General features: G+C 43.5%; 1 protein-coding gene across 10 annotated transcripts in view; it reads left to right on the top strand.

Moving 5' to 3' along the window:
• The window catches only part of TNIK (TRAF2 and NCK interacting kinase), a 291,911-nt gene that overhangs the window by 256,643 nt on the left and 8,641 nt on the right, over positions 1 to 26,627 (top strand). For all 10 annotated transcript variants that reach the window (XR_014564274.1, XM_083739146.1, XM_083739148.1 and 7 more), the window contains 9 exons: positions 2,132 to 2,295; positions 2,681 to 2,778; positions 10,495 to 10,679; positions 13,423 to 13,549; positions 17,526 to 17,690; positions 19,805 to 19,919; positions 21,872 to 22,042; positions 23,230 to 23,373; positions 24,433 to 24,567. Coding sequence is in view for 9 of the 10 variants with exons in the window: in XM_083739146.1 (XP_083595272.1) it covers positions 2,132 to 2,295; positions 2,681 to 2,778; positions 10,495 to 10,679; positions 13,423 to 13,549; positions 17,526 to 17,690; positions 19,805 to 19,919; positions 21,872 to 22,042; positions 23,230 to 23,373; positions 24,433 to 24,567 (1,304 nt within the window). In the remaining variant the exon portion in view is untranslated. The remainder of the gene's footprint in view (positions 1 to 2,131; positions 2,296 to 2,680; positions 2,779 to 10,494; positions 10,680 to 13,422; positions 13,550 to 17,525; positions 17,691 to 19,804; positions 19,920 to 21,871; positions 22,043 to 23,229; positions 23,374 to 24,432; positions 24,568 to 26,627) is intronic.

Below are 26,627 nucleotides of genomic sequence, written 5' to 3'. Positions count from 1 at the left end.
TCATTCTCGTGTTTCCTCCCTCTGGGTTTCTCACAGAGAAGGGCCTAAGATGATGTCCGTGGGTCAGGGGCAGTTCATATGGGGAGAGGCAGTCCCTGAGGTATTGAGTTCTTGAGCTGTTTAAGGGTTTAGAGGTCAAAAGCAGCACTTTGAGTTGGGCCTAGAAACTAATTGGTAGCCAGTGCAGTCTAGCCAGAATTGGCGATATATGCAAAATATACACAAACTGTGTTGCCCCAGAGAGCTACCTAAACGCTGAATTCTGCACCAGCTGAACTTTCTAAACCAGAGGTAGCCCCATGTATAATGAACGTGATCTAACCTAGATGTTACAATAGCATAGACAAAAGAAGTTAGGCTATTCCAGCCCAGATAAGGAGGGTTGGACTAGCAGCAAATCAAAATGAGTATCAGCACAGTCTCCTGCAATTCAGTGCCTCTGACAGTTGTAAAATAGTCCACCTGGAAGTGCCTGTAGGCTTGCAGCTATCTCAAGATTACCTCTTGGTGCAGCTGCCAAGGCGTGAAATGTAATGTGTGCAGAAGCACTGTTTCTCTTCAGGAGGGAGCCAGAACAAGAGTTATTGTATAGCTGGCAAATGAAGTGTCGAATATCAGCCTGCCTGCAGCTTGAAATAAGCTAAGATATAAAACCACTAACACCAGGGAATAGGAGTCCAGCAGGTATCATCCACTGTCGTATTTGCAGCTGCTAAAGAAGAAATGTTTTGGAATGAACGAATTAACCTGCAGCTAGCTGGTTTACTTAATTTTTTGTTGTGTTTTCAGTACTGTAAATGAAAATCATTTTGGCTTATGCCACCTGTCTTCCCTGTCCCCAAGCGATGTGCGTAATTGTGGGAGACGTGTACATATGAAATTATTTGTGCCATAATATAAGTAAATCAAATGGTTATCAGTGATGTATGCTTTATTATGATGTGCCGTTTGCTAATCCTCTCTTACATGTCACAGGAAGGTCATGTCTGTGTTGCTGTTATGCTTATTTAACATATGCATCCCCCCAACAAGAATCTTCAAGGCTTTCTTAGCAATATTCTCAGCAATTTCACAAAGCAATAATTCCCAGAATGCCTTGCGGGAAGTCATAGTGGTTAACCAGCAGAGATTTGTAGGCCTGATTCAGATGAAACAGAAAACTGAAGTTTCCTAACCGTGTGAGCAAGCTGCAACATGCCTCAGGCTTGTTCCCTCCCTTCTCTTCCTTATTCACACCTGCAAAGAGGAGATCCAAAGCTTCCCTAAGCTTTATGATGTGTTTAAACTGTATTTAGTGAACAAATCATGATCCAAGTTTCGATCCAACAGGGAACTGCAATGATTTAAAATAGGAAGAGAAAGCTTCTAATCTCTTCCTTATGGGTGTGAAGAAAGAAAGACCCTAGAAGATTGAGGTTTGCCACCTTTCATTCATATAGCGGGAAACTCTATTTCCCCATTACATCTGAACTGAGCAGGAGGTTTTCTCTTGAGTTAGGAAGGTGTCAGGTTTGCTTATCTCCTGTGACCAAGGGTGCCAGCTCCTGGGGGACGAGGCACTGTGCCCCACCCTCCGATCTTTTTTTTTTTTTTTTTAAAAAAAAAGGTTCCAGGCCCCCTCAATGTTCAGAAGGCCCCCTGCACAACGTCTGGACATCACGCCGTGTCATGTGCAGGCCCTCTCAATCCTCTGCCTCTGAGATTCCAAGGTTTAGCATAAGGAGTGCCCAGGATTTTGTGTACAAAACCAGGTCAAAAAAGTTATTTGTAGCAATGTATGAAAATACTCCTGAATGAGGACAAAAGAGACATCCATGTATGAGTTAGAGAAGGGTGTGTGTGTGTGTGTGTGTGTGTGTGTGTGTGTACGTACACCACTTGATGGTTAAAAAACCCAAAACCCTCTAAAAGTGGTTCATAACAATATTAGAAAAAGACATTAAGTTTATTTTTAAAAACATTAAAATCCACACTAGCTAAAAAGAAATAAAACACATGTAGCTTCTCTATGTCTGGATAGGCTTGCCTAAACAAAAATGATGCCAAGGCACCAAATTTCTACTTGCTTCACTTCACGAAACACTTCCTAAAAGACACATGAAGAGTGACACCCAATCCTTCTCTTCTCTAGTAACCCTGACCTACGGAGAACAGAGCCTATAATAGAAAACCCCTTACAGAGGACAAGCAGCGGCAGCTCTTCCAGCTCAAGCACCCCCAGCTCACAGCCCAGTTCCCAAGCAGGCTCCCAACCTGGATCCCAGGCTGGTTCTAGTGAACGTAACAGAGTCAGAGGTAAGACATGTGTTCCTTCCTTCCTTCCTTCCTTCCTTCCTTCCTTCCTTCCTTCCTTCCTTCTTTCCTTCCTTTTGCACTCTGCCAAGTCCAACACTCTACCCTTCGGACTGGCATCTTGTGAAACGAAACAAACATTGTAAAACAACACAAAACCATCTTTCCGTCTCAACTGTGAACATCTCTGTCCCTAGCACTGGCATAGACCTGCTTTGAAAGTCTCATGATTTGCATGGTGCAAGTTCAGTTCCTCCCGAGAGAGCTTTTCAGTGGATCCTGAAGCAAATAGAGAAGGAATCGGCTACCTGGAAGTAAAGGTGTTCTCATTGGTATGGGGGTAGGAAGGCCTTTAATCGAACTTGTGCCTGCTTTGCTCTTTACCCAGGAAATGCCAAGCCCGAAGTTTCGCCCATCCTCCCTCACGAGCCAGCTAAGATAAAACAGGAAGACAGCAAGGAAATGACGCGACCAAGCCGACCTGCTGTGAGTTTTAAATGTGTTTTGTGATAGACTTTTGCCAGTGGAAGTGGAGTTTTTCCTTCAGGCCACAATCTTTTGAGAACGAGTCAAAAAAGAGTCAAATGCCGCTGCTCATCTCCCCACTGACCCCAGTTCAGTTTTGAGTGTAAGAAGAGACTGTAGAAGACAGGACTATTTAGAGAAAGGGTGGTTTGAGTTTTCTACAGTTCAGTAAAAACCTTCGGCATAGGAATAACTGAAAACATGGTGCATATCAGTGGCTGGGGCTATTTGTATGAAGTCATACTTCTTAGTGGAGTTAATACCTTTGAAGGACGTTTTAGTCTCAAGGTTAATCTGATAGAGAAGACATGACATGGTGCAGTCTGCAAGCACGTGTCAATGGTTCCTGTGTTTGTCAAGAGCCAGACTGATTTAGTAATTAGAAGACCAAGGAAGGTGCATGATGCTGTCAAAAGGTCATTGGTTTTAAAGAAGGAAAGCCAGAAACCCAGACAGGTCATTACTGGGCTCACCTGTGCAAAATTATGCTGCCCACCTCAGAGAGGGCAAGATAAAAAGATGTATTCTCAAGGAACAGAGAAGCAGAGGGTTGAAGCTGCTCACGTACAAGGATCTAAACTTTAGGCAAGATAGTTAAATCAGTATCCCAATTTCTGACCAATGGCAGGCAAGGGGAAGTGTCACAAAGATGCCTTCCTTCAAAGTCCACCTAGCTGCCTCACATGCCCTAAGAATGCAGGCCCAAGCTTGGTAGTGTCTAGTTACAATGATTTTTATTGCAAACTTCACAAAAGCACACAGCAAACCAGAGTGCTTACCCCTGGTTTAGTTTTGTGTTCGACTATTTGTATTTCTATACTGGCAGAGGGCATGGGAGGAATTTCCATTTAGCCTCTTATGAACGTGTATCTGCTGTTTTGTTGATGTGTGTTTTTTCCCTTTCACACTTCACAGCACTGAGCTAACAATTTTGATTTTATTTCTAACCTGCTTGCTTTTCCTCTGGCATTTTCCTGTCCTGATCTGTTTCCTCTGATGCTGATTAATCTTCCCTTACTCCCAGAGCTATAAGAAAGCAATAGATGAGGTTAGTGATATCTTTTCTTAGTTGGTCATGCCTTTGCAGGGGTGACTAGTTAGAGCTTAACATCAAACCATATTTTCTTGGTTGCTGACATTCAAAAAGGTGATACTGCAATCATGATTCCAGATGAAAGATTTTATATAGAAATAGAAAGCTGCTCAGGAAAAAGAAGGGTGGGGTGTAGCCTAGGTGTAAAACTTCTATTTTACTTTGGGTTTGGCTCCATGAAATCCTTTTTCTCACCAGAAAAGTAATGCTGCATCTGGGCAAACCACTATTCATGTGTGCAATCAAAGAAAAGGGGATCTGTGCCCCAAATGTTCAGGATGCAATCTCAACATTTTAAGTTGGTACAGCTTAAAATATTGGACCCTGGCACAGCCCAAGTAACTCAGTGTTACATTGTGAGGTTTGTGACACCACTATGGCAGCCCCTTTTGAAAATGAGGATGGAGCCGTGGAACAGAAGCACTTTTCCTGCGCTGGGTTCCCCCTCCCCCTCCCCCTCCCTTGCTTTCCCCTTGGGATTGCAAATACTGTATGTGTGTTCCCACAAATTTTGATCCAACAATGCAGGGTGAGTAGCTTTCATATAAATTTGAAATTATTTTTCATGACTGTAACCATTAGTTTTATTAATGTGTTATTCTAAGCCAGATTCTTAATGGTAATTAAATATAATGAACTCTGGCAATTTACCCAACTTTGGTTTCATCCATTAGTACCAAGCAGTGTAGTTGTAAAAGGAAGTTTCAAGTCATGTGGTGCACATATATACACACACACACACACACACACACACCAGGAACAGGTGCCACTGAAAAATACCTACTCATATTCAGCTCCATCCTAGCAGCGCATGCAGAAATCACTTAGAAGGTCCCTGCCTGTTTAGCCCCATAACTTTCTTTCTAGGAGGACTAGAGACTTCCTTCAAAATAGATAAAGAAAGATCAGGATCTGGAGCGCCTGCCCAGGAGCACCAGTGAAAAGCCTTCCCCAACACCATTGCACCTGGGGGCATTGGGTTGGAAAGCCCTGCCTTACACTGTAGATAATTCTAGTTATTTTCATGTACCTCTGGAAGTCTAGAAGCTGGTGAAATTAGGCATTTTTCACTTTGAATCTCTCTCTCTCTCTCTCTCTCTCTCTCTCTCTCTCTCTCTGATAATTTGTGAGCAGTTGTAGCGAAGCCATTCTTTCTATAGCTGAACCATAATAGCTTGAAAACACCTAAGCCCATTTTCCAGTCTTAGTTTTGGAGTTAGGGGTGTTGAGGAGATAAATGTTTTTAAAGCAGTACAATGCACTGCTTTAGGTAATTGGAAATGATCCAGCTGAAATGAATGAGTCACTAATTATTGAACTATATGTTATAAATGTGTTCTTGCTGCCTGAATCTTAATTAGGCCTCCTTTTCATCTTCGGAACAAAAAACTGAAAACAATTAAAACCAAAGAAATTGATCTGGCAGTAATGAAAATATTTGCTTCGATTTGGCCAGGTTTTAATCACAGAGTTCGTTGGCAGTGGAAACAAGCTCTCAAAATCCCACATTCTCTACTCTTTAAAATGGAATGGGGGGGGGGTACTCTAAGCTTTTCATTTGGAGTGTAGAAGCAAAATCTATTAGACACTGATCTGTGATCACAGTCTTTGAACAACTGTCAGTCAGCAGTGTTTGGATTAGATCAGGGATAGTTTGTTCATTCAGTCTTTTCCCAATAGTTTTTTAGTAGTAAATATCTTATTCCCCATTTGTCACAACAAATAATAAATAATTTCTCTTAATTTAAAAATATTAATAGTTTAGAATGGCAAAGCAACAACTGAGGGAGCCTGATGGAAACATTTCACTGGCATTCTTGCTGCTCAGGGATACAAAAAAAAAAGCCACTTTGAATAATATGCTAGTGTCTACAGTGACACTGGTTCAGCCTCATTCATGTCACTCATGTTTGGTTGAAGATGACATGTAAGCATACAGTACAGCATTACAATACTGTTAACTTGATAGGGTTCGTTGAACATCAGGCCTCGTATCCTCACCATACAAATAGTGTGAAGGCTATTTATCTTGTTGCAGTCGCTAGATGTGGAAATTGTCCCACGATACACCTTCATTCTTTAGACCCAGAACAGTCTCAGAGTTTCTGATTCAGCAAGCACCTCTCAGCATCACAAACTCTCCTCCATGAAGAAACACCCCCCCCCCCATTGCTTGGCAGCTGTTTTCTCCCATTTCCCCCAAACATCAAAATTGTTTCTGGCTTCTGTTGCGGTAGATACCTGGAGCAGCTCAGAAGCAGCATTTTGGGGATGCTACAGAGACAGATTCTGAAAGAGATAACCGATTTCAACTAGGTGTTAGCCTGGCATGCATTATTCTGAGATGCTATGCACAACCCATAGCAATTTAAAGGACTTCTTAAAGAGTAAATAAATAGGTACCGCTGCAGTGGGAAGGTAAATTGTGTTTCTGTGTGCTCTGGCACTCGTCACAGTGTCCTGTTGCACCAGAAGTGGTTTAGTCATGCTCGCCACATGACCCAGAAAAGCTGTCTGCGGACAAACACCGGCTCCCTTGGCCTGAAAGCAGAGATGAGCACCACACCCCATAGTCAAATACGATTGGACTTAACTGTCCAGGGGTCCTTTACCTTACCTTTACCTTTAATCTAGTTCATGCACCTATTTTGGATACAAGAGTAGTGACTCATGGAAATTCTCCCTTGAAATTACACCATCTGACTTAAGCATGTTTCCAATCCACCAGAGAGGTTTTTCTCCCTGATTGTGCAGATCCCAAACCTTGGAAGCCATGTGTCAGTCGTGTTGATTCTCTCTCTCTCTCCCGTACCCCTTGCCCTTGAAAATCCCTGTTCCTTCTTACAGAATACTTGAGTGTCAAGGTGGCTGGCACCGGGGAGATGATTGTATACAAAAATCTGTGCAATATGATGCCTCCTCTTCTGCAAGACATGCTTCGTGTGCTTCAGATTTAATTGTTTAGGCACATCAAGCTAACAGTGTAGGGGGTTCCTTTGTAAGTAAGACATGTGCCACATCTCTGCACTGACACAGTAAATCATGTGGCTTATCCACCTTTACCTTTCCTCCACTCTTTCCATGCTTTACAGCTCCATGTCTAAGCACCTTTTTCTTTTTCTTTTTGCTCCAAGCTTTTCTCATGAAAACTCACTCTTTAAAGCTCAATCCGAGCAAACAGCAATCCATGGAAAACCTGAATTGTTTGCTCCAACTGAGTGCTAAAGAGCGGGTTTTTGCAAGGAAAGCAACCGGGGGGGCGGGGGGACGTGCTCGGTCATGTAGTTTCAGAGCTCAGACCTGTGCCAGAAAGAGTGGGGCAGAAGGTAAGTTTGGATAAGCCCATGGTCTTGTTCTGCAGAACAAAATAAACATGCCTTTAAAGAAATGGGTAAACTGGCTTATCAGCTGTGATGAGATTATATTGCTGATAGACCTTAATTAAGCACCACTTTAGGATGACTGTAATGATGATAACGTGTTTGATTTAATCTGTGCAGAATTAAAAATATATTGACCTGCTTTTCCCTTCGATATCACTGTTGCTTCGAGTTTGACAGTCTACCCAGGCTTTCCATTGCCTGCAAAGTACACCTCTTCCTGTGGAATATTGACTTAGGGCTACAGGCTTTAATAAGTAAACGCATCAATTGAAAATTTGATTCATCTGCACAAAGTGATTTTAATTGGTTAGGGTTTCAGATGAAGGATGCATCTTGTCATTCTTTGAGATTCTTTGCTTTCAAGGAGATGGCGTAAAATTTGTAAGGATTGTTCCCTGTAACAAGCCAGGGGCTGATTTTGCTGTATTGAACTTTAGGTTATTTTAACCTTCCTTTTAGTAACTCATAAAGTTTCCTACATGTTAAGTTTCTGGCCGTATGTTAAGTTCAACTGATCAAAGTATGTTCCGTAGCTTTTACCGAAAGTAGAGTGACGTGCGCCCTGAACTAAATTGAAAGATGCCATCGACTTTGACGTTCTGCAAATAGAGACAAAGATGTTGCTCTCTCCCTGCGCCTTTATGGCACAAGTACTATATGCCTGTCTTTTACAAAGTGGCCATTGAGTCCTGAGTAAAGTAGTTGCGGCTGTATTGGAACGGGATATTTTAGGGCTTATCCACACTAATCTTTTGCCCCACTCTTTCCAGGCACACGTCCACGTTTTAAACCCACTCTTTAGTATTCAGTCGGAGCAAACATCAATTCAGGTTTTCCGTGCATTGCTGTTTGCTCTGATTGAGCTTTAAAGAGCGGGTTTTCACAAGGAAAGCTCTGGAGCTAAAGGGGGGGGGCACTTGGACACAGAGGTTTAAAGTGCAGGCCATGCCTGGAAAGAGCAGAGGAAAGGTAAGTTAGTCTTGCCTCAGCTTCACTTCTTATGATGGAAGCAATGCTTTAAAAAAAAAGATAAAGGAAGGAAGGCATGTACTGCATGTTTCAGGGCTCATTTCCCCTTAATCAGAGGTAAAATTGGGGAAATTGGGACATATGACAAAGAGAGAATATGGCCATAAGACCAAAAACAGCAAAAAAAATGTGGAAATAGCCTTTTTTTTCAATGAGTTTCTTTCTCCCTAACCCTTGTATCTCTGACCAAATGCGCTGATGGCTCCCTCGGTCACTAATATAGGGAGAAATGGTAAGACTAACGACTGCAGTTGCTTTGTTCATAATGTGCATGCCTAATGCAATAAACTCTTCTAACCCATTCTAATTGGAGCTCTCATGCTTTTTATTTTTTGCCCCTACTGCTTCCCCCTGCATTGCTATAAAAGCATGTAAGATTACAAGAAGTCTCCTTCTTCTATATGGTGCTTGCAGTGCCCTTTGTCTTGAGATAATACTGTCGAAGGTTTTGTCAGTGTCATAGTAAACTGAAAGCTCTTTGTGTTTGTTTTCTAAGTTTCCTGGTTGTTCCCCTGCCGCCACCCGTAACTTTCCAAATGTGGTATTTCCACATTTACTGTGGCTACTATGTGTGTGTGTTTGTGCAGGGTATGTGTCAATTTGTGCAGGTCTTAGCGAGTTCGTCCATGCTCTCTATCTCCTGGAGCTGAGGAGGTCTTTTGTGGCATTGTTTCACTCAAGTCCCGTGCATAAATCACGTTATACATCAATCTTGTTTGACCTGTCTCTACATCTCTGTCAGCAATAACTCAAAGTACTTTGCTATAGGCAAACAGCAGGAGTGGAGGCCTTGTATTTACCGCCCCCCGTTAAGTCTAAAATTTTCTCACAATCTTACAGTCACATCCACAACAAACCTTTAAAAGCACATGCCTCCTCCCAAAGTATCCTGGGAACTGTAGTCTAAGGGTGATGGGAATTAGCTCTGTGAGGGGAAACTGCAGTTCCCAGGATTCTTTGGAGGAAACCATGTGTTTGAAAAATATGGCATAGATATGATGCCAATCTATAAAAAGATATACTTAGTGAGCTCTCTTTCCCCACTGGAACATCACCTCTTCACTGCCGTTGTCACCAGTTCCTCCTGAGAGCCAGTGTGGTGTAGTGGTTAAGAGCGGTAGACTCGTAATCTGGGGAACCGGATTCTTGTCTCCGCTCCTCCACATGCAGCTGCTGGGTGATCTTGGGCTAGTCACACTTCTTTGAAGTCTCTCAGCCCCACTCACCTCACAGAGTGTTTGTTTTGGGGGAGGAAGGGAAAGGAGAATGTTAACGCTTTGAGACTCCTTTGGGTAGTGATAAAGCGGGATATCAAATCCAAACTCTTCTTCTTCTTCTTCTCCTCTCTTTGATATCACCCGCTTTATTAGAACCCAAGAATTGAAAGGAATCTCAAAGGGTTGTCTATTCCAATCCTCCACAGATGAACGAAATCCACTATTGCAGTAGCCCAGCTTACACTCTAATGACGGAAAGCCCACCCCCTTCCAAGGCCATCACAACTTGTATCCCCAAGAAGTTCTTCCTAAAGATTAGTTGAAGTCCTCTTTATTGCAGTTTGAATCCATTGCTTTGGGTCCTCCATTCTGCAGCAGCAATAAACAGTTTGCCAAACCAATGGCAAAATTTCACACAGGTACACCCCACCCCCAAAACGATATCAGTTAGTGCACCATTCTGTGTGAATCAAGGCAATCATGGTTTTCCCTTCCTCTGTCGGGCATCATGAGCTGGAAACACACAATGTGAAGCTCCTGTTCACATGACTTAAAGTACATGGCAATAAATGGCCTCCAAAGGTGATCATGTTTTCCAGTTTACTATGATCGTGACTGAACTCCATTTGTTTTCAACAAATGTAACTGTGCTGTGTCTGTACGTAGAAGCCTACAAACAGATATGTACACATGCCTATGTGGTCAAATAAAACCAGCAAGTTTGCTGTTGAGTTTTCAACAAGCATAGAGCCAGCATTTGTTTTCACAAAAGCTACATGCTATGTTGTCTTAGGTTGGTATATGTTTGTAAGACTACTATAAAAAATTAGTATTTTTTGGTTGCTTATGCTCTGTGTCGTTAAAGCTTTCAGTCAGATGTGTGCAGCTTTTCTGCAGCCCAATAAATTGTTGACGAAACTCACCTCAAGTTGCCCTCGTTCCCCTTGCCATATAGGATCTGACGGCCTTAGCAAAAGAACTGAGGGAGCTGCGTATTGAAGAAACAAACCGGCCTTTGAAGAAAGTTACAGACTATTCCTCCTCCAGCGAGGAGTCTGAAAGCAGCGAAGAGGAAGAGGAGGATGGCGAGAGTGAAACGCAAGATGGGACCGTGCCTGTCAGTGACATTCCAAGGCTTATGTAAGGCACATTTTGTGAAGATAACACCATTATAATTAACACTGTTTATTTGGAGCTGTGGGTGGGCGGAACGACACACTGTGCATCTTTGACAGCAGCTGCCCCCCAGGTCAGGTCCCTCCCCATAATGTGTAGGATCACTCACCCCATGCCATCGCACTGTCATGTGCAATTGTCTATTCCTGCTGTACATCAGCTGGATGAAGGCTAGGGGGAATGTATAATGTAATGACCTCACAACATTAGGAGACTTGATCCTGGGCATTGCTGGGAAGAAGAAGCCTTGACGCGAGGATGCTATTTTTGGCAGATGATGTGTGGTACTTAACTGTGATTGCAGCTTTTTGTGCTTGGGGTAGCAGCTGGATAAAGTCCCCAGCCATCCTGGCTTGCCAGCAGCTCACTCCAGTTGAAGGATAATACAGTCTGAGTTCACATCGATAGAGTCAGAGACCCATGAAAAATGTAGGCAAAAGGTGGTGTAGGGTAGTGGTTCTTGTGTCTGGGAACAGAGAGGAGGCTGGTTCTGGATGGTGTTTCACACCCCCAAAGAACCAAGTGTGTAGCTTGAAGAGACTACTAGATCCAGCTTTGTCGCTGGTGACCTGTGGCATCAGTAACACAGGGTACCTGTTTTCCAGCTTTAGCTGGTTCGTGAGCTACAGGCATTCCTCTATATAGTGTCAGCCTGGCTACAGTAATCTAGGCCAGTGTATCCCAACCTTGGGTCTCCAGCTGTTTTTGGACTACATTTCCCATCATCCCTCACCACTGGTCTTGCTAGCTAGGGGTGGTGGGAGTTGTAGTCCAAAAACAGCTGGAGATCCAAGGTTGGGGAAACACTGGCCTAGGCTCTACAGACTCTGGGTTCTGGAGTTAGATTAGCGCAGTAAGCTCTGTGTGGGGCTGCCCTTGAAGATGATTTGGAGGCTGCAGCTTACACAAAATGCAATGGCCAGAGTGTTGACTGGTTCGGCTATTTGGAGCCATATAACACTATTTCTGAAGAGTTTGCACTGGCTGCCTATATGCTCTGAAGCCACATTTAAGGTTTTGATGCTTAGATACAAATACCTGGACAACAGAACTCAGTTATCTGAAGGAGCATTGTCTCAGCGTCTCTCAGCATTGTCTCTCAGCATTGTCTCTCAGCATTGTCCTCCCTAGGCTTTAAGATCTCTCAGGGAAGCCTGGTGTTTTAGCTCAGGGTGGAACCTTCTTGGTGGTGGCTCCTCAGCTGTGGAATGTCGTTTCCCCCAAGGTTCAGATGGTGCCAACATTGTTTTGTCCAACACCCGCTCCCCACACATATAGGAGCCACCACTTAGAGGATCCCACACTCATTACTTGGAAGCAGACAAAGCTCTGGGACTCGGTTTATCTTCTTCACATATGGCAGTGTACAAAAAGGACAGAAGCTCCGTATGTGAAAGAGCCCTGAGAGCTAGGAAACTCTCTGGGATTTTCTGAAGTTCTCATAAATATACAATGGCTTCACTTCGCAAACAATACCTTAGTCTTTCTTGAAGTTCTCATTTAAATGTTCTTTGCATTATCACAGATTTAACAGTTTCCCAGTATTTTAAAGACTGACAAATGGTGCTAACAGCTGCATATCTGGACTTTTATTAGAACATTCTCTGATCTATATTTCTATATTATCTAGGTCAGTCTCTGCCTTCAGGCATAAATAAGCAGCTGCTGCTTATTTTTGTTGGCCATCCATAAGTATATGGGTAATGTTTGGGCAGATATTTTGTGTCTTGTTTAGCTTAATGTGGTTTAAAATATGCCATGTTGCAATGTCATGTTGTGCCCTGGCTTGTGTGCACTGAAGCTGTGGTCCTAGAAGGACTCAGTCTCATCTCTACAATTTGACATCTTCAGATACTGCTGAGAGGCTTGCTCTTGTTGTCCTGGGTGGCCATCAGAAACAAAAATGCCCAGGTTTAGTAGCTTGTAACCTGGACAAGTTTAGTTGCCATGAGGAAAACTACCTCCTTGTGTCAGGTACCATCTGCCTGTCCCTCTTGCACATCCTCTGAGTCTCCCAACCCCTGCCCCATATTTCTAGCTACTGATGGTCTGCAAGAGGAAATCCACAGCATGGTGGAGTAAATGACACAGTGAATCCTTGAAAATGGTACAAGCCAAGCAGGTATTGCTTCAACACAGGGCAGTAGTTTTCGGCAACATCTCCCTGTTATCACAATCATCATATGTGCTCTAGCCTCTAGGTTGGCACCAGACGTGATACAAACCAGAGGGATGCCTTCAAAACCAGAGACCATCCAGTTTCCTCCCTCCATTTCCCATAACGTTTGGTTAAGGAAATTTGGAGGGTAACATTGTGAGGTTCTGCATTTGCCCATACCCACTTAGCAATATCAAGTGCATGCCATGAAGGTGCAGGGGCCACATGCAGGGTAGTCTTGTTTGTGTTTCCTTCTCCATTTATAAGGAGAACATGGGGAAAACTGGATGTTGCCTTGCCATTTTCAGTAATCATCTTTAATTGCTGCCTTAGAGTATGAATTACTGTAAAAACCTGGCCTCTGATAAAGGAACCTATAACTTGTTCTGGATTTTCATATATGTTGGATTCATGATGGCCTTAAGATTAAAAAAATCTTACTGTTGGCATTTGGTCCGTGTAATCTGGACCAACACACAGCAGCGAAAATGGTATGTATATATATATTCTTATTTAGTTTTGCAAATACCCACTGTTTATATTTTGCAGCCCAACAGGAATGCCGGGAAACAACGAGGCCTACAACTTAGGAATGGTGTCAAGCCACATTCTAGAACCGCCCCATACAGATACGTTTAGCAGCATTTCCAGAGAAGGGACTTTAATGATAAGGGAGGTAAGTGGGTGGCAACTATTTCCTGTGAAACATCTTTGAGAGATTTTGTCTTTATAAGCTATGAATAATCATTGCTCTGTGTATTCTAAGCACAAAGTGATTGATTAAACAATGCCTGTTAGCAGCTGATTAATATAATTACAACATCTAAACAAAAGATGTTTCTCCAAACTGCAAACAGCAATGAATACTGTAGGATGCAGCCAGGTTGTGTCTGGATTCTCATATTCTTCCATCCTGGCCTAAAGCAAGAAAAAACTCCCAAACCAAAGAATTTACACAAAGATTTACACTGGTAGAAGTGAGTTTGAAACCTAGCCCATTCACTTCCATAATAATTCCCCCTTCAGCCATCTGCTGAAGATTTCCAATTGCTTTAGTTTAATTGTAGCTCTTTATCTGAACACCCTAATTGTGATGTCATGGCTTGTATTCAGGGGGAAAAAGAAAGACTCTTATAAAGTCAATCCAAAGGCCAACAAATGGGACTTTTGTTTTATTTTGGGAAACATTTGCACCTATGCAGCATGGATGAATTCCAGTGAAATATCTAGTGGTTATGGGGCAAGGCAGTGGGGAGCCAAACCCATAATATTTTGTTGAGAGTCACAACCCAAATCCTAAAGCTGCCAGGAGCAAATAAACCTTACTATTCAGCCTCCTCCTGAATAGGTAGCACAGCATGTCTCCTGTGCTTTACCAGTGTTGACCATTGATAGCAATGCCACATTGCAGAGTGGGATGAAGTAAACCTGTTGCTGGAGAATAACCTTGCTATGAATGACAGGAGGTTAGATTGTACGAGGCATGCTGTAAGAAAACAAAAGAAGAAGAAAATTCACTAAAAATAAAGTGTTTGGGAGGATAGGTAATTCAGAAAGACACAAGGAAGAGCTTCTGACATCTCACCTTGAAGTCCACTAGTTGCTGTCCATAGTACTGAATGGCTACCTTCCCCACCCTGATGTTGTCCGTAAAACCAAATGGCCACATTTTGCACCCTGAGAAAAAGGTCCATTGTTGTTGAAGCCAGCCATTGTTGCTTTCTGGGTGCAGGGGTTGGTAGTTTCATAACCAGCTAGCTGTGATTCTTCCACAGTGGGTTCAATTGCTATCATGGTGTGATCCCACTGAGCTTAGGTAATAATGGCTAATATTGCTCCCCAACCAATTACAGCTGACCAGGCAATGCATAATACATTCCATAAAATAGGCTAAGGAGGTGTCCAGAGGCTGAAGCACTACAGCAGTCAGGCCACATGACCTGCAGAGGTCAAGAAGGGGAGGAAGGAAAGTGCAATGCACAAGGACCTAAAAGGCTGGGAGATTAATGGCAGATCCCATGAACTTGATGGGGTGGGACAGAACCCTGTCAAGGATATCCAAACAACTGTGGCTGGTTTTTCTCCCTGAAGTGTAAATGTCTCTTTAGCCACAGTCATAGACAAAGGGCCAAGGTATTTGTGACAGCAGCAGATCTATGTGTTTAAAGGAGAATCTGCTGTAGTTCTGTAGGAAAAGGGATGGGGAGGTCCAGTTTTAAGGAATAAATAGGCTGCATGGAGGAAGGGAATTGAGCCCTCCTCCTTCCTGCAGCTTCCCTCCCTGTGCTTTCCTTTCAACCAGGCACATATTTTGTATCATGTCCCAACCCTTCAGAGCAGATTTTCCAAGGACACAAGGGAAGTTGCCTCTGTCTCATCCAGTTACTGGAGCATCCCATCCTGCATTGCAGGGGGTTGGACTAGAGGTTCCTTGGGGTCCCTTTCAACACTGCAACTCTATGATTCTATTAGCAGAACTCTGTTTGGGATACTCTTGCCAGCAAAAGCCTGCTTAGGATCTGAGGGTGGCATTCCACTAACTCAATTACTGCTAGCGCAACAAGATTCCACCCCATCTCCTCCCCTGTGAGCACCCTGCACCCTCCCCTGCTGCAGAGCAGACACCCTAGAACAGATTTAGGATGTGCACAGGAGGAGGAGAGGGGGAGAAAGTTCTATTGCGGTAGCAGAAATCCTTGAGCTGACGGACCCCTGATTTAGCACTGCACTGGACATGACCCTAAGCCATTGTTTGGAGTGTGGAAAAGTGGATTCATGCCTAATTAATGCACTCCTTGTTTGTGAAAGAGTCTGTAAGTGACCTTAAACCTGATAGACCTTAAGAAACAAGCTGTGATGAGTGCCATGCAAGGTGTTTGCAGTTTTTGAATATAAATCATTCTTTGCCACCTGATTAGGTTGAGAGTGTCAAGAATTGTGCAGATGTTGCTTGTGGAGCCTGGGGTAATCTCTTTCAGGTACATTACCCTGCTTGGGCCTGCCCTTAATAGGTGACACATTAGACATAAACAGCAGGTTGCTGACAATTTCTGCCAGGCTTGTAATTCAGCAAAAGAAGCATCTGTGGTGACTTTTGCAATGGAGACAAGTCAGTCTGTTTTGTCAGCTGCCTGCAAAGGCAGAGACCAGAAGAGGGAACAAAGTGAGGTTGGTTGTTTTTTGCTAGATTATAAAGCATTTCCCAAGTTGCAGATGGAAGAGGATTTTCTGTTCTCCGTGGAGACACATAGCTCTCGCTGATGCTAATGCGAGCTTTGCGTGCTTGTCAGGACAAAAAGATCTGTTAAGTCGTGCAGGGGGAAAAGCCGAGGCTGTTTGCTGCTGCCTTGAGTCACATAAACTTGCTGTAGCCCATTTGAAAAGGGCACAAGGTGGAAAAGTGGCTCCTGGCTCTCATGACGTCAGAATACTGCAAAGTGGGGCTTGCAAAGTGGGCATGCCACATATCTCTCCCCCGATGGCCATGCCAAAAGGTAATGTCTATGTTTCTACTTCAGAGTAGGTGTCAGTGGGGAGACGCAGGCAACCTGCTTAGGCATAACCTAGATACAGGCACAAAATGGAAACCACCAAAGGTCACGTAACACCATGGCAGTTATTAAAATAATGCTAAGTGATGTAATCCTTTCTCAATAATTACACATGTTTTCAGTGTGGTAGATGGAAACCCAGCTTCTAATTGGCTCTGTCTCTGCAGCCAAGAGCATGCTAACAATACACATTCAGCCATTGGGTTGGTTTGGACGTATTGAAAATCCTGTCTTAATGATCTGAGGAACAGGCCATGGGCTCTTGCACTCATGCCTCCCCTGACATACCAAATTCAGTACTTCTACCATGATTCTGTAAAGCACAGTTTTACAGAAACCGGAAGCTGTTCTTCACAAGCAAGGCTTAGACTAGCTTTTCCTTTAAAAGGTCTGTGGCCCAGTTCAGGCATACAGCAGTCCCCCTTTCAGTTGCCTGTGGGAGCATGTAGTTTAGGGCTGTAAGTGAAGATCACATGGAAAGCTCTGCATGTGGCAACATGTGGTTAGTCCCCATACGGCATGGCCCTTTTTCAAGCTGCTGTGATTGTACAGATAAAGCAACTACATGCACAGCAACTTGTGTAGAGGTTGCAGGTCATCCCATCATCTCCGCACCATTTAGTTTGTGGGTCTTTAAAATACCTTTAAAAACTGTTAAATCTGCGATAATGCAAACAACATTTAAGTGAGAACTTCATGAAAGACCAAGATGTTGTGCACTCCTGCAGGCAGGTGCTGCAAAGCATCTGGCTCAAATGTAAAAGCGATGTAATATCTGAATTCTGACCACTTTTGATAGCATTCACCTGCGGTATAAATAGCACAGAAGGGGCTCGGATGTGCTGTTTAGCCTTGTAGTCTTAACTATTAATAACCATTCTTCTGCTGATGAACAAGGATGCCCTCTCCTTCCAAATGTGCTCTATGTTTCATTCTCTCTAAATTTCTTCAGTAGAGCTGCTTGCTGAGTCCGCGGGTCAAGAGGACAGCCAAGCCAAGGGCTTGTGCCTGTGCTTGCTTGGCTACGTGAGTTAATATGTTACTTTTGGGGTTTCTCTCTCACACACTCTCTTCTCTTCTTTATAACTTGTGTCTCTGCAGACTTCTGGGGACAAAAAGCGCTCTGGCCACACAGCCAGCAATGGCTTTGCCGGCCATGTCAATCTTCCAGATTTGGTGCAGCAGAGCCACTCACCTGCCAGCACACCGACTGAGGGTCTGGGCCGAGCCTCCACCCATGGTCAGGAGATGGACTCAGTGGCAGAAGTAGGTAGCAGCAGGGTCCTCTGGGTTCAGGACCTGCTCCCTTTCTCCACCTTTGCTTTGCAGAAATATTAACAGCTTGCTATCAAGATTTATCTTGGATCTCCTCCCCGCTGCTTGGCTATCATTCTGTGTTTATGATTATATACATGATGTTGAATTTCTGTTTTAATCCATCAGCTGTTGAAAATGGTGGCAAAGAAGTAAGGGTATTTCTGGGTAAAAGCTTCCCTTAGCTGCAGAAGCGAAACAGGAAGTAGCTTGCATACAAAAGGCACCTGTTATCAGGGAGGCACCATGGCTCAGCAGTAGAGCAACTGCTTGGCATGCAGACGGTTCAGGTTCAATTTGTGGCATCTGCAGGTAAACTTGGGAATGCCCCCGGTCTGAAATCCAGGAGATCCCAAGCCAGTGTAGACCAGGGTTTCTCGAACTTGGGACTCCAGCTGTTTTTGGACTACAACTGCCATCACCTCTAGCTAGCAGGACCAGTGGCCATGAATGATGGGAATTGTAGTCCAAAAATAGCTGGAGACCCAAGTTTGGGAACCCCTGAGCTAGATGGACCAAAAGTCTTATTCGGTATGAGGCAGATTCCTAGATTTCTATTGTCTTTGCACAATCTGCTCTTCTCCTCCAGTGCTGGTCATGGACTGGCATCTATCCATATGGTGATCAGCACAGCCGACAGGTGTCTGGCATGCCGGCATTAAGCAGAATAATAATTGAAGAAAATCAGTATCTGGAAGGTATCCTGAATTAGTGTGATTCCCCTCAATTTGTTAAAGCCACACAGGGTTGTAGCAGAACCATAGGAGAGCAGGATTCTTTTTCATGAACATCTTGACTTTTGTTTTATTTTTCAAAGAGCAGGTTTCTGACCCTTAACAAAAGGGAAGAAATGGTTGCACATATATTCTAAAAAGTGGGTTGGCAATGCCTGTTAAATCTCCCCGAAGCTCAAAGACAAACTCAGTGAGCTTTACCTACATAACTCCTTGTGTTGCCCTTCCCCGTAGCTAGAAGAAGCAGAATAAATCTGCATGGAATTTATGCAGGCCTGTTTACAGATTGTGAGATGGCAATTGAGGCATTGCATCACCAGAGTTTGGAAGTCAGCACATCTGTCTCGTTAATAAAACCTCAGGAGGTCTAAATATTCTGCTAAACGGTCACTCGTGAACTCATTAATGCAATCCTTTTCTTCCCCAGTTAAGAGATAGTGCTCGCTTTTCCTGGAAGCCCAAGTGGTGCCCTCAAAAAACTGCTACCTTATGTGTACATTGAAAGAGAAAGAGGCTCTTTCATGAGGCTGGTTATCTCTTTACAGCAGGGAGGCTAGGCAGTTATCTAGGGTGACAGCTGCCTGGCTCCAGCACTCAACCCGGATCACAGACTTGGGTGGCTTTTGAAATAAAAGGAAAAGGCATAGAATAGTGATGATGGAAGGTGGGGCTCCCCCCTCCCCATTTTTCTGGCTTCTTTCTATGATGATGATGATTTATTAGATTTATATACCGACCTTCATCACAAGATCTCATGGCAGTTCACAAGATAAAAATGCAAGGTAAAAGCACAAATAAATAGTTAAAACAAAAACAACAGAAGTTATAACTATAACATTGCTTGGGTAAATACCACAGCAGAAAAACAAGTGCCATGTCGTGGAGGAAATCCCTGCTTTTGCACCATAGGGCTTACAGCTGTCAAGAAGTAAAGATCACAACCTTTGCCTTTGGATGCTAACGTAGCAAAAGATTCTCAAAGGGGGGGAAAGATGTAAATATTAGTAGTTCATTATTCTGGATTTCCTTCTAATCAAACCCAGCTCTGTTGTACTTAGCAACAAAGTTATGCTAATTTAAATTGATTATTACCTTGGCATCTACACCAGTCAGTAAAGCCAATTTCTGCCTATTGCGGAGCCATTTTAGGGATAAGGCATGGGTACTAGCTAATGAATTGGTCTTTTATACCTGCATACATTCAAATACCACCCATTCTGCCACTGGACTACAACCCTTGTGCTTTGAATGTATTATCTGTGTTGGTATGAAGACTAAACCTTATTATTACCTTCTTCTGATTAAATAATATGTTTCTTTCTCACTGGATAGTATGGAATGGGAAGTAGCACGAAAGCATCTTTCACTCCATTTGTGGATACCAGAGTATATCAGACCTCCCCTACAGATGAAGATGAGGACGATGATGAGGAATCGTCTGCCACAGGTAGGGAAAGGCAATGGGAAATGCTTGGGGTGTGAGACACTTGGTCCTGTTAGCATATACTTAGGCAAGTGTCAGCTCTAGGAAAGAGCATTTGAAAAATCCTGCACATGCTGGCATGGCAAGTGTTCATAACAGCTTACAGCTCCTATAGCACCATAGCAAAACATCCCTTCTACAGCATTTAGGAAATGTGCTCAAATCTCCAGTGTTTTCCCAGCAAGAATGAATGTCTGGAAAGTTGTGGGCCATATGCCAGCATGCATTGAATTTTACTGTGGCTACTGCAAGCCAAAGCAAACTCAGTGCATGGAGACTCTGTGGGCCAGATTCAACTACCCCATTCGACTAGAGGGGGCAGTACAAGTATCCCCCCCCCAACTCAAAGGCTACCCCTCTCCGACCCTGTATACCCCCCTACCACCCACAAATCCACTCTGAAGGATTAGGGCATCCCCAAAACTGTGTGCCGGAGAGGAAAGGGGAGATGGTTCCATCAGTCAAGTAGTAATGCTTACAATAGCAGAACATAATCTTAACCCTACATTGAACTCCTCCTCCCTATATGTGCAAGACTCTGCAAGATTAGCTCAAATCTCATTTGAATTCACACGATCTCACTTGAGTTTTCAGTCTAAAATTTGAAAACATTAAATAAACATTAAATAGAGGTACCCTGAGAGAGAAGGGACGTGGGTGGCGCTGTGGGTTAAACCACAGAGCCTAGGACTTGCCAATCAGAAGGTCGGCGGTTCGAATCCCCGTGACGGGGTGAGCTCCCGTTGCTCGGTCCCTGCTTCTGCCAACCTAGCAGTTCGAAAGCACATCAAAGTGCAAGTAGATAAACCGCTCCAGCAGGAAGGTAAACGGTGTTTCTGTGCGCTGCTCTGATTCGCCAGAAGCGGCTTGGTCATGCTGGCCACATGACCCGGAAGCTGTACGCCGGCTGCCTCGGCCAATAAGGGGAGATGAGTTCCACAACCCCAGAGTCGGTCATGACTGGACCTAATGGTCAGGGGTCCCTTTACCTTTACCCTGAGAGAAGGGGTGCGGGTGGCACTGTGGATTAAACCACAGAGCCTAGGACTTGCCTATCAGAAGGTCAGTGGTTCGAATCCCCGTGACGGGGTGAGCTCCCGTTGCTCGGTCCCTGCTCCTGCCAACCTAGCAGTTCAAAAGCACATCAGAGTGCAAGTAGATAAATAGGTACCGCTCCGGTGGGAAGGTAAACGGCGTTTCTGTGCGTTGCTCTGGTTCGCCAGAAGTGGCTTAGTCATGCTGCCCAAATGACCCGGAAGCTGTACCCGGAAGCTCCCTCGGCCAATAAAGCAAGATGAGCACCACAACCTCAGAGTCAGTCACAACTGGACCTAATGGTCAGGGGTCCCTTTACCTTTACCCTGAGAGAAGTGGGAAGAAGAAATCAGGATGGCACATAGTTGGCCTCATCGCCAATATCCTGTTCACGTCATGAGGTTGAAACTTTATGGTGCTCCTCAAGCCCTCCGGCAAGACTAGACTAACTGTGGCATCAGGTTAACCACAGATCCGAGCAACTTTCAAAGGGTTTCACAAACCTTTTGCAGCAGGCTGTGCAGCAGCTCTGTGCAGGATATTGGGCAGGAACCAGTGATACATAGCTTGAGTTCTCCTCTGCTGGGCAGATACTTAGTTCAAAGTACTGTCGTTTCCTCTGATTCCTTGCAGTGGTGCTGCATTCATTGTGCAGACAGAAGCCAAAATCAACACAGTCTTGAGGCCTGTGCAGAATTCCAGTTGAACCGAGTTTATCAGTAACAATTCCTCCATCTGTATATGTTATCAGAGAGATATGGGGGAAAGCCACAGGAAGCAGCTCCCGCAGAGCTAAAGAAACACATGTATTGGCCCTTAGTAGCTGATAAAATCCCCATTATGTATTCAGTAAAGCTGTTTCTGCATATTTTCCTTTCCAGCATTATTTACCAGCGAGCTGCTGAGGCAAGAACAGGCCAAACTTAATGAAGCAAGGAAAATTTCTGTAGTAAATGTGAATCCCACCAACATTCGTCCTCATAGTGACACACCAGAGATCCGAAAGTACAAGAAGCGCTTCAATTCTGAAATCCTTTGTGCTGCTCTGTGGGGTAATCTGTTAATTATCTCATTGAATAGCAGAAATGCCGCCTGCATGTTAAGATTTATTTTGGTGCTTTTTAAGCGAGGCTCTGGCATAATACCAGGAGCTGAGGGGGTAGAAGCAAAACATTCTCTACTTAAGGTAGGGTGCTAAATAGCAGCTCTAGACACCTTTTTCCTGGGGTTGCTATCATGGCACCTGTGGATTCAGTGGCACTCTTGAAGACTTCTTCTGGGGTTCTTGAAGCCTCAACACCATCCCTACTTGAAAAGTGCAGAGAGCTGGTGAAGGAAGCTGAAAGTGTACGGCTCCTTTCCATCTCCCTGTGCTTTTGAAGGCTCAGATAGGCACTTGAGAGCATAGGAGGGAAAGGGGAGACATCTGAGGTACTGCAGGAGGAGAGAGAGAGAATGAGAATGGGGACATCCCCTGCCAGACAACCATCAAATCACATCTACTACCATCTGCTCCATTGACTGAATCGTTTAAAAAAACTCAGATTGGGTGTTTTCCAGCACTGCCATAGTGTAGATGCATGACTCAGGCCCAGATTCTTATAGATCTTCACAGTTTCCACAAGAGATTCCCCAAAATCACCATCAAGTCACAGGTCACCTCTTTCTATGCAGATGTGCTCTGTGATTTGTTGGTGACTTTGCTGTCCTATATAGAAATAGTTATGATCTATGGGAATCCATGCCTTGGACTAGTGTTTTTATGGTGCTGGCAAGAGCAGATGGGAGCCTGATTCCCTGGATAGCAGGGAATCATTGTGAGTAAGTGAAGTCAGAGGTAAGGAGGGGGTTCAAATAGCCCCATGTGGGGAGGGGTTCACGGGGCTTTGCAGGCAAGGCCTATTCCACTTTGGTGACCATGTCTCCCACCTTCTGGATGTTAAGAGTGTGTCATAAACGCCAATAGATCTCTACCAGTGAACCAGTCAAGGCCCCAACCCTGTGAAGGAGGTCTGTGCACATCCATCACCATCTAAAACTCTCTGAGCACAAACACGGTGGGGGAGCATGGCTGCTGGGGTTATCATTGGCAAAAGACAGATCTAGCCCACATGATCCCTCATCCCTTCAACATGTGAGAGGTTTCCAACCTTCATTGGGAGCCCTTGGTTGATTCCTTTTAATGTTCACTAAAAATGTCTCCATTCTCCTTAATTTCATCTGCTTGCTCATCGTGCAGGTGTGAACTTACTGGTGGGAACAGAGAACGGGCTCATGCTGTTGGACCGCAGCGGGCAAGGGAAGGTGTACAACCTGATCAACAGGAGGCGGTTCCAACAGATGGACGTGCTAGAAGGACTCAATGTCCTTGTAACAATCTCAGGTATAGCTGTGAGCCTGCATCAGTGTTTTCATTTTGCTAGTGGTTTCTGACAGCCCAGTCTCGAAGGGCAGGGGATGGTACAGGGCACACACAGGGGGAGGAGAAGAAGGAAGGTCCCGCTGTGCAAATGAAATTTGTTCGGCTCATGCAATTATTTAGTTGAATACCACCCTCTTTTTTAATTTATTAAATTTTTTAGTTATTTGTTCAAAAACAAAGTTATGTCAAAATGCATCATAATATAGATACATTCACACAAAAATGCTTGCAAGCCACAAAAATATACAAACACCGCCACCCCCAGTAACAGCAGCAGAAAGCTTTAGCAGCATGCTAATAGCAAAACAACATATCCATGGTTCACCCAAAGCCTCAGGGAAATGTTTGGGGTTTTTTAACCTGGTGCCAAAAAGATGTCAGTGAAGGTGCCCGGCGGACCTCAGTGAAAAGAGTATTCCATAAACGGAGCCACAACAGAAAAGGCCTTCTTCCTTGTCATCACCTGAACATTTTTTTTTAAAAAAATGCCCTAAGCGCACTGACTTTTAGTGCTCAGTTACGGCAATTACTTAAACATATTTTTACATCAATATTATTCTTTACAGTTGTCTGTAATTTTCAGCCAACAGAGGTTGGCATGCTTGCATACGTTTCCATGCTTCACCTAACACAGATTTCTCTTTTTAAAACCCACTCTTCCATCTGAAAGGCCTTACCTCCAGACAGACAGTTAACAATAATACCGATGAGCTCAATTATAAGATATTTTAGCATATAGGAAGACAACAGGAACGCATGCAGAAATTAGCTTCATTCATATGGCTTCGGTTACAGATAGGTAGCCATGTTCATTCATATGGCTTCGGTTTAGGTGCAAGATTAAAGTTCCAATTAATATTTCCAAAATTAGCTTTCCTCAACAGAAAAGAATGCAATAGACAAGCTGGCATCAACAAAGTATGGATAGGATAAATGGCATAAAAAGCCCCGTGTAGCTGTATTAGCATCCGAGTTGATCCAATGATGGATTGTATCTTTATCGGTTCCATGTTTCAACAGGAAAGAAGAACAAGCTACGAGTTTATTATCTTTCATGGTTGAGAAACAGAATATTACACAATGATCCTGAAGTAGAAAAGAAGCAAGGCTGGATCACTGTAGGAGATTTGGAAGGCTGCATACATTACAAAGTTGGTAAGCACAAGACCATATGCATAAGTGCAGTATCACACTAGCAGGAAGCTCTCTTAATGCTAGGCATGCCTGCTGGTCAACGGCGCTTGGGGACTCTGAATATCCTTGTGCTGATTCCTGCTATTCCCACAGGCAGACTGAGGTGTAAAGAGTCAGCCTTCGTTGCAACAGTGAATATTGCATAAAATGCTTTATGCCTCTTTTCTTTGATACCTTTCTATGGCACTAAATCAACCATGGAGGAAATACTTATGCCTAAGCATGACTTTAACTATGCTCAGAGTGGGAGGTATGATGTTGTCTAACCATCCCTGGGCTTATTTGATAGTGGAACAGGCCCCAGCATATATTAATGTGGTCCACAAGTTCACCCCATCTGATTTTTTATGAATATTGCATGGGTTGGGCATACATCTAGAATCACAGGATTTTATAGTTAGAAGGGACCCCTGTAAGTATCTAGTCCAGTTCCCTTCATTGCAGGAATCTCAACTAGATCATCCATGACAGATGGCCATCCAACCTCTACTTAAAACCCTCCAAGGAAGGAGAGTCCACCTCTCATGGGAGTCTGTTCCAATATTGAGCAGCTCTTACGGTCAGAAAGTTCTTCCTGGTGTTTAGTCGGAATCTTCTTTCTTGTAACTTGAATCCTTTGGTTCGGGTCCTGGCCTCTGGGGCAAGAGAAAACAAACTTGCTCCATCCTCCATGTGACAGCCCTTTATTAATATTAAATATTTGAAGATAGTTATTATAGCTCACCTCAATCTCTCAGCATTGGACTGGTGGTCATTCATGGACTTTTGCTGCAGTGTGGTGTCCGATACACAGATGTGAAGTGGGGCCAACAATGGGATGAGCAGGGATCATCCATCTTTCCCGCTATTCCTAGGCTGTATACAGTTAATGTCTGACTAAAGTGCAATATCATTCAAAAAGCTAATAAACCAGTGGTTCGTTTTCTTCTAGATGTTCAGAAACCATCTCCATCATGTATAACACAACTAGATTTGGGGGAGCCCTAAATCAAGAGTAACTCCATTAACAGTTGATTTCTAAGAACTTTAGTTTTGAAACTAGTAGGTTTTTCCAGGCTTAAACCAGCTATAGTGAAAAAAAGGTATATTGAAGGGAAAGCATCTAATTAAATGAAGTTCTATTGGATGGCTCACACATACAGATTTATCACTTGCTGAGTCCAGCACTAGCTGGCTCTTAGCACGTGTGAATAAGCCAAGAAAGTCAACCACCAGCTAGAGCTTTGTATTGCTTCACATCATCTGAAAGGCAAAGCTTTTCAAGCCAATCAGTTTGTATATTCAGCTGCCAGTCACCAAGTGTTCATGTATGAATTCTTATATTCACCTTATATATGAGGCAGTTTTGTGCCTAATGTTTCCCAGTGGACATAACTAATATAAGACTCCTATATGCTTTTAGTACCAGAATAAGAATTTGCACAAATGTCAGCTATATCATATCAAAAGCTGGGTAGTAGCCAGTGTGCTCCCATAACGGTATGAAATCCCCTGTGATCCAGCAGTGAAATAAATTATTTTTCCTGGTATTGGATGACAAATAAGGGTGTGTTTATTGCCACGGTGCTAAATGCTTACATTTCAAAATAGTACTTGAAGTCTTTAATTTTATGTATATTCACTCAACACAATTAAGTTATTGGGGTTATGCTTCTTGATTAATTGTTCTTTGTTGAAAAGTACTAGAGAATAGCTGTGAAAACGGACATTGCGAAAGCTTTAATGTTTAAGAAAGAAAAACATACCATGCAATCATTTTCCTTTTGGCTTAGGTGGCTAAAATCTGGTAGATCAAAATTTGAATCAAATGTCCTCTGTTATATGGAGATGATTAATAAATTTTACTTAACAAATACTATATTTTCAACTTGGCATTTAAATAAAGTTTTGAAGTATCACAGTCCTAGCTTAAAATATTTATTTATTTATTCATTTATTTATTACAAGGATAGTAGGGAAGGGTCACATTGCCATATTATTCATCTCAAATCCTGTGAGGTTAGTTTCCTCCCAGACACGCA

The sequence above is a fragment of the Podarcis gaigeae genome, assembly GCF_964106915.1.
Source record: "Podarcis gaigeae genome assembly, chromosome: 5".
Lineage (NCBI taxonomy): Eukaryota > Metazoa > Chordata > Lepidosauria > Squamata > Lacertidae > Podarcis > Podarcis gaigeae.
The sequence above is the reverse complement of the archived record's forward strand: the minus strand, read 5'-3'. Positions and strand labels throughout refer to the sequence as shown.